The sequence below is a fragment of the Myxocyprinus asiaticus genome, chromosome 19 (genome assembly GCF_019703515.2).
Source record: "Myxocyprinus asiaticus isolate MX2 ecotype Aquarium Trade chromosome 19, UBuf_Myxa_2, whole genome shotgun sequence".
NCBI classification, from domain to species: domain Eukaryota; kingdom Metazoa; phylum Chordata; class Actinopteri; order Cypriniformes; family Catostomidae; genus Myxocyprinus; species Myxocyprinus asiaticus.
In genome coordinates this window covers 8732093-8744416 of record NC_059362.1, presented here as the reverse complement: position 1 = coordinate 8744416, position 12324 = coordinate 8732093, and the positions used below count along the sequence as shown (strand labels likewise).

General features: G+C 39.8%; 1 protein-coding gene across 7 annotated transcripts in view; it reads right to left on the bottom strand.

Moving 5' to 3' along the window:
• LOC127410426 (neurexin-3b) overlaps window positions 1-12324 on the bottom strand; it is a 491153-nt gene that overhangs the window by 13902 nt on the left and 464927 nt on the right. For all 7 annotated transcript variants that reach the window (XM_051645685.1, XM_051645682.1, XM_051645680.1 and 4 more), the window contains one exon: window positions 7207-7285. In XM_051645685.1, coding sequence (XP_051501645.1) covers window positions 7207-7285 — 79 coding nt within the window. The remainder of the gene's footprint in view (window positions 1-7206; window positions 7286-12324) is intronic.

The window sequence follows — 12324 nt, the reverse complement described above, 5'->3', positions numbered from 1 at the left end:
CACTAATAGGCACAGTGGTTGGGAAACACTGGTTTAGGTAGCCAAATTGCATTACAGAAGATTTGGCTGACATCCTCAGACAGCCACAGTTTCTTTTCCTGTTTCCTACATTCACTTTCTTGGAGTGCGTGTGAAGGGGGGCGGGTTGGGGTTATTACAATAATCAGAGTATAAGTAATAACAAAGTCTTTCTAGCAAGTCAGTCCACTGGCGGCCATCTTTGGAATGCTCCCGGGAGGCTATTTCCAGTCATGACAGTGCAGCTCCTTTCTACTTGAATGGAGAAAGACCGAAATCTCCAAAAGGGTTGTTCAAGTTTACGATCAAAGAATATATTTTAAATCGGCAATAAAATCTGACAACATTGGAATCATAAATTGTGCTTCTTTACCTCAGATAATGCAAAAAACAAACAAAAAAAACCCCCGCAATTGTCCCGGCTTGTACAGTTAATGCGCATGCGCGTTCTCATGTTGATTGTCAGGCTATGTCTGTATCTAAAAGGTGATTGGCTCTTTTACCTGAAAGGCGGGACTTCCTTTCCACATCCGTTGACCATTCCAACATCCACCATGAGGACTAACTCAATAGAAAGACATTTTTCCTTGCCAATATTTTGCAGTATATGGTCTTTTTATCTCATCAACATTCAGTTCAGAGTGCAAACGGACATTCACAATTTGGGAAAATATGTTTTCTTTTGTCGTGGGGCTGTAGATTCTGCAAAGAACTGCCATTTCACGTGAAGCTGTGAAGTAAGTGCAGCTTGTTCTGTTTTGCGATGTTTACGAACCTATGCTTGTTGTTGTAGTGCCTCTAGTGTTTTTTTCTTTGATTCTAACATCAAGGATGTTCTGTTGAAACTGTGTCAGCTGTCCTTATGCATGGGCTGACTGAGTTTATTTTTATTTTTAATGCAGAATTCCCACCTTATGATCCAGCCAGAGTATAAACATAATTTATTTATTGATTATCTTAAAGCTAAGTTGTGTAATTTCTGTGCCACTAGTGACACCAAACAAAACTGGAAAGAATAACAGGTTTTCAAACAGGTTTCCAGAACACTTTCCTCTATCTTCCATTGACTGGCCAAACAGATAGTCATGCCTCAAACTTACGCCATTGGTTGAGTCAGTGGGTGCTTCTAATTTCTAAAATTGTGCATCCTCTTTTCCTTTCCTTTCTTTCTTTCCTCGCTTTCTAGCGCCTTCCTCTTAGGAACCAAGGAAATGAAATGAAGACAGAGGAATTGAAGCAAGACGAATTTGTAAAATGGAATGTCTGCTCACTCGAGCATCACTTCGCAGCTGAATTACACCGGAGTGCTTGCTGTTATGTTGTTGAAACTTGATTAATTGATATTTTCATAATACAGCCTAATAGAGCACAACAGTCTGGTTTCCAGAAGTAAAAATCCCATTCATTTATCCCATAGATGAATTGATTTTCAAGGATAACTTATAAACCTTTAAAGACAGACCTACCATGAGCTACGAGGTTGTTCATCAATGGTATACGTTTCCATTGAAGCCATCCGTCTGTGTTATTTCAACTTCACTGTTTAAAAATCATGTTTGATAGCGGAATTCATGGTAAACAACTACATTACCCATGGTAAAGCAGAGAAAGATCCATCCATCAGAGAACCGTGGCCAACAAAACCTGCAAAACGTGCCTCGGAGCGACCGTGCGCTCCCAAGACGCACTGTGAATGACGTAATCGAGTCGGTCTCCATTCACCCTAAACTACTTATATATTTGTACATATTAGAATATTTATATAAACGTAAAACATTGTGTTTCTATACTTATAATCAACAACCTAAAATCAATAGTTTTATATATTCCCATCATTTTTTTTATTCAATGACATCATTCGCAATGCTTCATGGTATTGTAGTCCATGCCCTCATGAAAGATGGTAAGTACACAGCCTTGTACCTTGTCAGATTTTCAAATACTTTTTTGCCTCAAATCAAAGTTTGTGATGTTGTGATTATCATGGAGCTGTTTGGTTTGGTTCATGGCTTGCATCTCTTTTATGAAGGATTTTATAAAAAGTCTATAGAAGAAATGAATGGGGAAAATACTTCTGGAACCCAGACGGCTGAATAAGTGAGCGGGCACTGTTGCACTCTATAATTCAAGATGCACTGTTAAAGTATTTGACAATTACGGTTTATTTAAACCACAAAGGTGAAACATGAATTAAAACTGCCAGATGTGAAGGTTGAAGAGAATGTGTGCGTGCATCAGGTACTTCAACAAAAACCTTTTACGCATAGGATGCTCTTGTGCTTCCTCGCTCAAGCCTCCTCAGGAAGCTTCTTCAAACCTTGGTCCTCGCCTCTTCACAGTGAATTTAGAGAATTTTTCCAGGTAACGCACTCGAGGATGGAGGCGGAGGCTGTGTCAGGCTGGTCGGGATGCCAAAAAAAAAAACGGAGCATGTATTGATGTTGCTACAGTGTTTACACTTTTCTGCTTTCGGCTTAAACTACAAATTAAAGTATTGTTGTCTCTGCATATTAAGCTGCGATAGGAGAAAGTAAGAAGGAACATTTGTTTGAATGTATTTGATTGGCAAAAATGTATATATATATAAAAACTACTATTCTATTCCCTTTTAGCATCCTTTACTGTGGGAAGGGACTAAATAGACCTTATTATTAAGAGACCTTTATTTTTTTAGGTGTTCAAATTAAGGGAACGTGTTTTGAATGATCCATGAATGTTCTTAAAATACTTTTTTGTTTTCTTTTTTTTTTTTTTTCTTAACGCAAACTCCTCTGCCTTGGTTCCTTCCTTATCTATTTAACATCAAAGTAGTTTTATCTTTCCATTGTTGCCTTTGGCTTGCACAGTGGGGGGATTTGTAAGGCACTATTTTTATTTTTTCACAATATATTTTTTAAGCTGCTTTGGAACAATTAAAAAAAAACTTAATTGAATTGAATGCTTCATCAGCCTTCTTGTGGAATTCCCATCAGTTCAAATGTGTTCAACATTTTCACAGAACACACAGAGCAAAATCACAAGAAACGACATCAGTAAGACATCAGACAGACAGATAAAACACTTAAAGACACAAAGACAGATGTTATGGACGACAGCACAGCAGCACACACGGTCAGCCTGTTAGCACACTCATGGGTGGAGAAGCACGCAATATGGAGCCAATCACGTTCATGCAAGAGCTGATGGTGATCTCCCGCTGGGGTTTGGTTAGTTTGCAATCAATGCATGCCACAAATGCAACCGATCAGTAGCAACAAATAGAATAGAAAAACAGATATACTTTGTGGCAATAAAACTCTTTTTATGCCATCTGCATTCAAACAGACATGTCTATGCAGAAAGGCACAGAAATAAAGATGAGATCGGGAAATGGATGGGTGGAGGGCGGTCATTCTTTCACACACAACTTTCTTGAGACAGAATGGGGTTGCCTGAACAAGGCAAAAGTAAATAAAAAATAGATGATGGCAAGAAAAGATTTTGTTGCCTTTAATTTCCTGTTGTATAGAATGTGAGGATGTCTAATTTCAGCCTTATGGCACAAAACATAACAAAAATGAGGAGGAGAGTTATTCGATTTTTTTTCAACCACCAAAATTCCATGCGGCACAAGGTGAGACGAAACGAGAGGATACAACTTTAATCCTGACAAATGGAGGGATGAGGACAAAAAAAGAATAAAGCCCCCCAAAAGGGATAAATAAAAGAAAATATTGGAAAAGAAGGCAAATAAACCCAAATCACATGAAATGGAATGTCAAAGAGAGGATACAGTAGGAAGATGTTTTTCCACATGAAAAGGTTCAACCAAAAATGAAACCAAACAGAAAAGTCTCATGCAAACTGTCCATGAGAATCTGAAGCGAAGGTCAGACTGAAAATGTGAATTTCTGTGTCAACATGAAATTGTATGAGTGTGGTGGTTTGTGGCTAAGTGTCCTCGTATCAAGTGTTGGTTGAGGAGAGATGAAAGGTAACACTGGAGCTGTCCCATAGCGAACTTCCTGTTGCCACTGAATTTGAGATGACTTGGGGCTGGTATTGGATTTAACACAGATAGGGCGATTTTATCGAAACATCCCTTTCTGCCATCAGGTTACGAAGTTAGCACAGGGTAAATCTTTGTATATTGAGCAGAGTGACCTTGTAAGTTTATGAAAAAAGAATGCTGTTAAATAAACAAACAAACATATAAACTGGGGCCATCTGTAAAGTCACAGGTAATGACAGACCATATGAATGCTAGCCTGTGAGCTACGAGTACATGACACTTTCTAAAGATGACAAAATTAACGTTGTTTTTGCTGGATGTTGTTATTACAGCTGAATAGAGAGCAAAGATGCTAAAAACAAAATGTGATGCAGCTAACATGGTTTTAATTGGTGTAATTGCGAGGTGAGGGTTCAAAGCTAGTCAACAATGGACATATGCTTTGTAGGAAACTGGGTGTAGTTTGCGGTAAATTTGAGGGCCTTAATTAACATTATGATGGCATTTTGGAGCAATTAAAGGCCCTTTTGTTGAAAGGTACCTGCACAGGGCGGCAAGCAGACCACTGAACTTTCATCATCCAAACAAGTCTTGCATCTATAATGGCCCATTAACAATAAAATCAACAGCAGGGTCTCGTATGCTGTAATGACTGAAGGCAGGTGTTTAAAAATTACAGCCAATCCCAAGTTCTCAAAAACAATGACATGTTTTATCTTGACCATACCAACCCTGCAGGGGGAAAAAAACGGCTTTAACCAGCCTAAGGTGGTTAGCTGGTCTAAACACCAGCTTGGCCAGGCTGGGACACCAGCTAGATCAGTTTAAATCAGCTTGGCCAGCTAGACAAGCTGAAGTTCAGCTTAGCCAGGCTGGGATACCAGCAGGACCATCTGAAGCCCAAACTAGCCAGGCTGGAAGACTGGTTAGACCAGTTTAAACCAGCTTGGCCAGCTAGACCAGCTGAAATCCAGCTTAGCCAGACTGGGCGACAGGCTAGACCAGTTTAAACCAGCTTGGCCAGGCTGGGATACCAGCAGGATCATCTGAAGTCCAGCTTAGCCAGACTGGGAGGCCGGCTAGACCAGTTTAAACCAGCTTGGCCAGGCTGGGATACCAGCAGAACCATCTGAAGCCCAGCATAGCCAGGCTAGGAGACTGGCTTGACCAGTTTAAACCAGCTTGGCTAGGCTGGGATACCAGCAGAATCATCTGAAGTCCAGCTTAGCCAGACTGGGAGGCCGGCTTGACCAGTTTAAACCAGCTTGGCTAGGCTGGGATACCAGCAGAATCATCTGAAGTCCAGCTTAGCCAGACTGGGAGGCCGGCTTGACCAGTTTAAACCAGCTTGGCCAGGCTGGGATACCAGCAGGACCATCTGAAGCCCAGCTTAGCCAGGCTGGGAGACTGGCTAGAGTAGTTTAAACCAGCTTGGCCAGCAGGACCATCTGAAGCCCAGCTTAGCCAGGCTGGGAGACCGGCTAGACTAGTTTAAACCAGCTTGGCCAGCTAGACCAGATGAACTCCAGCTTAGCCAGACTGGGAGACAGGCTAGACCAGTTTAAACCAGCTTGGCAAAGCTGGGATATCAGCAGGACCATCTGAAGCCCATCTTGGCCAGACTGGGAGACCGGCTAGACTAGTTTAAACCAGCTTGGCCAGGCTGGGATACCAGCAGGACCAGTTTAAACCAGCTTGGCCAGGCTGGGATACCAGTAGGATCATCTGAAGCCCAGCTTAGCCAGACTGGGAGACCGGCTAGGCCAGTTTAAACCAGCTTGGCCAGGCTGGGATATCAGCAGGACCATCTGAAGCCCATCTTAGCCAGGCTGGGAGACTGACTAGACCAGTTTAAATCAGCTTGGCCTGGCTGGGATACCAGCAGGACTACCTGAAGCCCAGCTTAGCTAGGCTGGGAGACTGGCTAGATTGGTTTAAACCAGACTGGCTTGGTTGGAAGACCATCTCAATAAGTTAAACCACCTTTAGGCTGGTTTAAGCTTGGGGTTTTTTTCAGCAGGAAATGTATGCTTTTGAGTGTCATAATCTTGTGATGCATTCGTTTAACCTTGAGGAAGCAGAAGCTATATGTGAAGTGTGAGCACAGAAATTCGTAGATATCTGTTCTCTATTAGAATGCTTTAACATAAGGCAAGCTTTCAATGTGAGGAAACAAAGGAACAAACAGGAAGGAGTAGTTTCTGTTGCAGATAGTTTTGCTACATATCAGAAATCTCTATGCTGAAAGCATTGTTCTCATTTGATTTGTAAACATATCAAAATGTATCGCCTGTCGAAGACGCACGCACACACATACTGCAAGAATTCCATTATGTACAGGACTGATACATTTTGAAGCATCAGAGTGAACCACATGGAGTTTGATACTAATTTTGTACTTTTCTTTTAAAGTTTGGCTCTCTGTTAATCTGAGAGGACAAAATTAGTATAAACGTGTAACCATGTTAGTGATGTTCTGCCCCATAATAAAGTGTAACTTTGAAACAGCCCAATGTGGCCCATTTAAAACCACAGTGGCCCCCAAAAGTATTTGGACACTTAAATCACACCCTAATGTTATTGCGTTATATAACAAAATATCAAACTTAGTGACATTTATTTTAAATAAAGGCTTTTATTTTAAAGATTTTTCAAAGAAACCATTGCACAAAAATAAGTTTTTATGTACTCTACGTATTCTAATAGTATTTGGACACTGTAACAAATGTTAATAAAACATGTATATGATTAATGTGATGAACTACACCTGTGGTTACAATGCTAAGACACTTGTGTGAACTTGAGGGAAACTGACTTCATGCATCCACTAAAAATCATTCTGGGACCTGTCGGTTAAATTTTTAAAATTCTGAGCAAAAACGGCACAGAAAAGTGATGTTAGTTCTAGCATAATTTGTTTGCAGATGCCACTTGCTTTGATATTTTGTTATCTTATGCACTCAATCCATACATTTTAAGTGTGTTTTAAGTGTCCACATATTTAAGGTGCCACTGTGTATACACACAAATTCTTAGTTTTTGTTTTTAATCTTTTTGAGCTGGAAACAAACAGTTACTTTCAGTTACACTGTGTTTTCATGGGAGTGATGCTTTGAGAGGGACAACCCTCGGTTGCAACTCAAAGAGTAGAGAGAGACCAGATTTAAGCAAGCACAACTGTAACACAACCATCCCACCTGTGTGTCCGCCGTCACACTCTTCCAGGTCCTCGTCATCGCTGGAACATTCTGCTGAAGACACAATGTCATCTGTTGTCTGTCGGAGACAAAACAGAAAGAACACACGTTTAAAGGTGCATTCAGTAATTTCTTCCTCATTAAAAAAGTTGAACTCCTAAAGACATGAATTGTAATTTTACAATATATGTATGAAATCATGAGGACTCACATTCAAATGAAGACTCCAGATACATCAGTAACCTTATAAAAGCTGTTTTATTCTACATGGGGGCTGACATGTTAGAATCACATGACCAACCGAATACTGCTCGCTTATTCTCAGTAACCGTCCTGTTATTTGACACTTTCACTCATTGATTAAAGTAATCATGGCTGACTGTGAATACTACATTTCTACAATGGCATCTGAAACTGAAAACTATTGATTTTAAATGATGCTGCATCCAAGCCACTAGGTGTCAGTGTAAGTCCAAGATGACACAAAGACAAAAGTTACTGAGTGCACCTTTTAATGATGCAGAATCTACAAACAGAGAATAAGTCAGTATGTTTGCATGCATTTTAAAAGTTCAATTTCAGTCAGTCTAAAACAATAATTTGCCTTTTTAAAATGTAAATGATTTAGTCCCACTGAAATTGTAACGGTCTGATTTTTACAAAGTCAGACTAACGGAACTAGATAATGCAATTGTAGTTTGGCTTCATCCAGCATGGATAGATGAAGTTACTGTTTACAAACAAACGCTCCACCCCGCTACTTCCGGGTTCTTTTGGTAGCCCAGCAAAGAACTGCTGTCTATGGGCGCTTCGCTCAAATTGCGCTGAAAATAATAATGTTCAGTCGAAAACGTCTGTTATTAAGTTTTAATATGAAATATGATCATATTGAAGTAAAACTTTTTTATTTATTCTATGTGGGTTAATAATTTTAGCAGTTAAGGGTAATTTAATCTATACACTTTAATTGGACCTCAGCGTTGTGCGCCTTGTGCGGCATGCTTTGCGGCACTTCCTCAGCTGACATCCTTCAAATATTTAATTACGCATTGCGTCATCTATACTTGGACAGATAAAGACTGTAGCTCGACTACACAAAACAGCAATGTAGCTCAATTATAACTGTACATGTAAACGTACTGAGTGATGGGGAAGCTTCTTTGAAATTGCAGGTTGCCACACAACCATGTTTTTGCAGTCTTGTAGTGTCACAACTTTTAGTAAGTTACTCCCCAAATTTGGAGGAGATCAGGGGTAAAAACAATAAAAACACATATCAACCAGCATTTGATTTTACTTCCATCCCTCGTTTCTCAAGGGCAGCAGAGCGGCAACTGAGATGTCAAGTTTGTTTTTCTATCTGGGTTTATTTATGGTGGCTGACTCCTCATACATCGTCTCCCATCTCAAGCTTCTCATGGGCCGACACTGATCATCACTGTCTCTGGATGCTCGCCTTCTGCCTCTTAATCATCACCTTCTAGTATCCCACTATTCTGATTTATGAGCACCCCTTCCCCCTTTCTTCCGGCCCGGACATGGCGGCGACATATTTCACCTCACATGCGTGCATGGCGCATTAATATGAGTGGATTGGTGACTCGATAAAATAAACACAGTTACAAGGCAAGGGTTATGAAATCATAGTACTGATTGAGTTTACAGTGCCGGGTGAGAGGGCCAGACTAAATGTAATTGAGTTTGACAGGCTAATGAAACAGAGCTCGGCTGGAGCCTGGAAGAGCACAAGCGTACTCGGCTAGAGAAGATGATGTCTGCTGGATGAGTCCATTTATACTAATGTGCTCATAGTTTGGAGGAGGAGACTCCTTAAATTGAATTACCACAGATTATTGTCTCAGACACTTTCATTGATCTTGTGTTACAGTATACAATCATTTAAATCTAAAGTACGACATTGAGCGACTGCTGAAAAGACCAACAATGTTTGCCAACAGCATACTGTGGAGTCCAAATGTCTAACACCCTGTCTACACTGGATGCGAGCGGCACGTCGGGTCACGTCAAAAGCAATAGAGCCCCACTATAATCAATGATGCTGTTTAACCAGATGCGTATGTTGCGGTGGTCTGTCGCACTGACAGTAAACGGGTGTCCAGTTCCATTTTGCACTGCACGCACTGGCGCTACTACTGCCAACAGCACACATAAACGGTGTAGACAGGGTGTAAGACCACTAGCGCAAATGCTTCTAATTTGCAATTTTTCTAATGTCTTACCATTCTTTTTCATTACAACCGATACTACATAATTAGAAAACGAATTTGAGGGAAAATGTGAATTGCAAAACTGGATCAAGACTAGGTCAAGGCAACATTTAATGTTGGCTTGACAAAGCATGGTCTAAAACTAGTTTGAAGTTTGAAGGTTATAGATAAATAGTATAAAAGTAGACTAAAAGCCTTGTGTGGTTATGTTTAAATTTGAATTTTTTGAAAGTTGGAGTTTGAATAGCCTTGGCTTATTTGAACATTCTGCAATGTAAGCCTATTGGATTTGGGAGATTTTTGATCGATTGCTACAGGAAACTTTAACTCTGATCAGTTAGAAAAGACATAGCAACCCGACTCAGGTCAGGCTGAAGGACTGTGCTGAGCCAACATAATAATTATCAGTATTCTTATTAACCAATCATTTCCCAGTGATTTTGTGTTAAAGGAATAGTTCACCCAAAAATTATAATTCTCTCATCATTTACTCACCCTTATGCCATTTCAAACTCATATGACTTTCTTTCTTTCTTCATCATAGATGTCCGATGTGTTTATATCCATACAATGCAAGTCAATTGGAGTTCAAAACTTCAAAGCTCCAAAAATGACGTAAAGGCAGTATAAAGGTAATAGTAGTTTAATCCATGTCTTCTGAAGAGATACAGTCAGTTTTGGGGGAAAACAGACCAAAATGTACCATATTTTCCAAACTATAGACACCTTTTTTTTCATCATCCGAAATGTCCTGCGACTTATAGTTGGAAGCATCTTATTTACATTAATTACATATAAATTATGTAGGCTGGTCAAACACACACACACCTAAACATATGTTTGCACACAAACATATGAAAACATCAGTCATAGAGATGGTAGTAGTGTTTTAAAGTAGTATTTAAATCAGAGTATTTTGCCTTTACAAATTACTTTATGCAACCAGATTAAATATTCTGCCCTATCAAGACTTTATTGTTCCAAAAACTCTAGACCACTGTCAAATGCAACTTCTCACATCCCCACAATAGGACATTTCATCAAACCCGTAGTAAAAACATTCAGTCAGTGAACTGGATAATTAGTGCATAACAATGAGGGTTGCAAATATCTTGATGAATATTATAATTAATGCATAGAATACAACAGGCATTTTGTTTTACTCACAGACTAAAAGCTGTTTATGTTATGCTGCCTTTTTGGAGATTGGACGTTTTGGACCCCATGGACTTGCATTGTATGGATATAAACACATTGTACATCTATGAAAAAAATCTTCGTTTGTGTTCCGCAGAAGAAAGAAAGTCAAATGAGTTTGAGATGGCATAAGGCTGAGTAAATGATAAGACAATTATAATTTTTGGGTGAACTATTCCTTTTATTTTACCAAGTAAGACATGCTCCTGGAGCAACATGCTATCAACCAATCAGATTAGGACTATGTTTCTTTGACAATAATCATTCCAGGACCATCAACCCTGAGTTAATCCAGGAACACCTTACTTGTCAAAATTACACCGTGTGGCCTCTGTACTAGCTTAACCAACAACACTTCCTTGGTCAACCATCTTCATCAGAAAGACCAATGCTTGTCTTCCAGTTAAGTTTTGTCAGCGAGCAGAATGGCTATACTGGTCCACTCGCTAGACCACCAGCACCAAACTAGCATAAACCAGCCTGGACCAGCATGTAAATTCATCCCCAATCAAACTGCCGAAATGCTGTTGGTCAAACAGCAGGATCGAAGAAGACTGGTCCAGCAGATGTGCTGCTGATGGACTTCCTGGAGTCCAGAGGGTCCTCACCTCCCATAGTTCCTCACCGCTGTTCACTAGTTTTCTGGGGTGTAAAATTACAGCAGAGCTCGTACAGATGTGCCCGTGCATGACCAGCTACAGGGTGTCAAAATACAGTCTAGTCTATGACTTTCTGCCTGCACAGAGCACCAGAGAGACAGCAAAATTGTCCCATCTACTGCCTATGGCTACAGCTGAACCATGAGGTCAATACAAAACCAGCATTTCAGACTGGCATCAAAGAGATACTACGCTGGGGAAGAAAATAAAGTGTACTGGACAGTTAAGCACTAAAAAGAACCTTCTGATTAGTGCAAGACTTACACAGTTGACCTGAACAGAAATTTACCTAGAGAAATCCATCCAAACAGATAATGAATGTGTTACAGGCCATTAACTGGCATCTCTTTGCACATCAGTAGCGCTAAAAGGCATAAAATCAGTTCATGACATCAACTAATGAACCATGTTAACTGCTTTGTACAAAAGGTCAGATTTCCTTGCTTTTATTGAAGCACACAAGATGCTCTTTGGAACGTTGCCAAATCATGCTAGATAACATGGATCATCAGGTTGTAAACAAACTTGCCAACTCGAGTGCATACCGCAATTAAAGCAAAAGGGGGACATATCAAATACTAAGAAATTCTGAAAGCCATATACATTTTGAATACCACATTTCACTTAAAGGAATAGTTCACCCAAAAATGAAAATTCTCTCATCATTTACTCACCCTTATGCCATCCCGGATGTGCATGACTTTCTTTCTTCAGCAGAACACAAATGAAGATTTTTAGAAGAATATCTCAGCTCTTTTGGTCCATACAATGCAAGTGAATAGGTGCCAACATTGTAAAGCTCCAAAAATCACATAAGTCAGCATAAAAGTAATCCATATGACTCCAGTGGTTAAATCAATGTCTTCAGAAGAGATTTGATAGGTGTGGGTAAGAAACAGATCAATATTTAAGTCCATTTTTACTATAAATTTTCCTCCCTGTTCAGTCAATCTCCACTTTAACTTTCTTTTTCTTGTGTTTTTGGTGATTCACATTCTTCATGCAAATATTTACTTAAATATTGATCTGTTTCT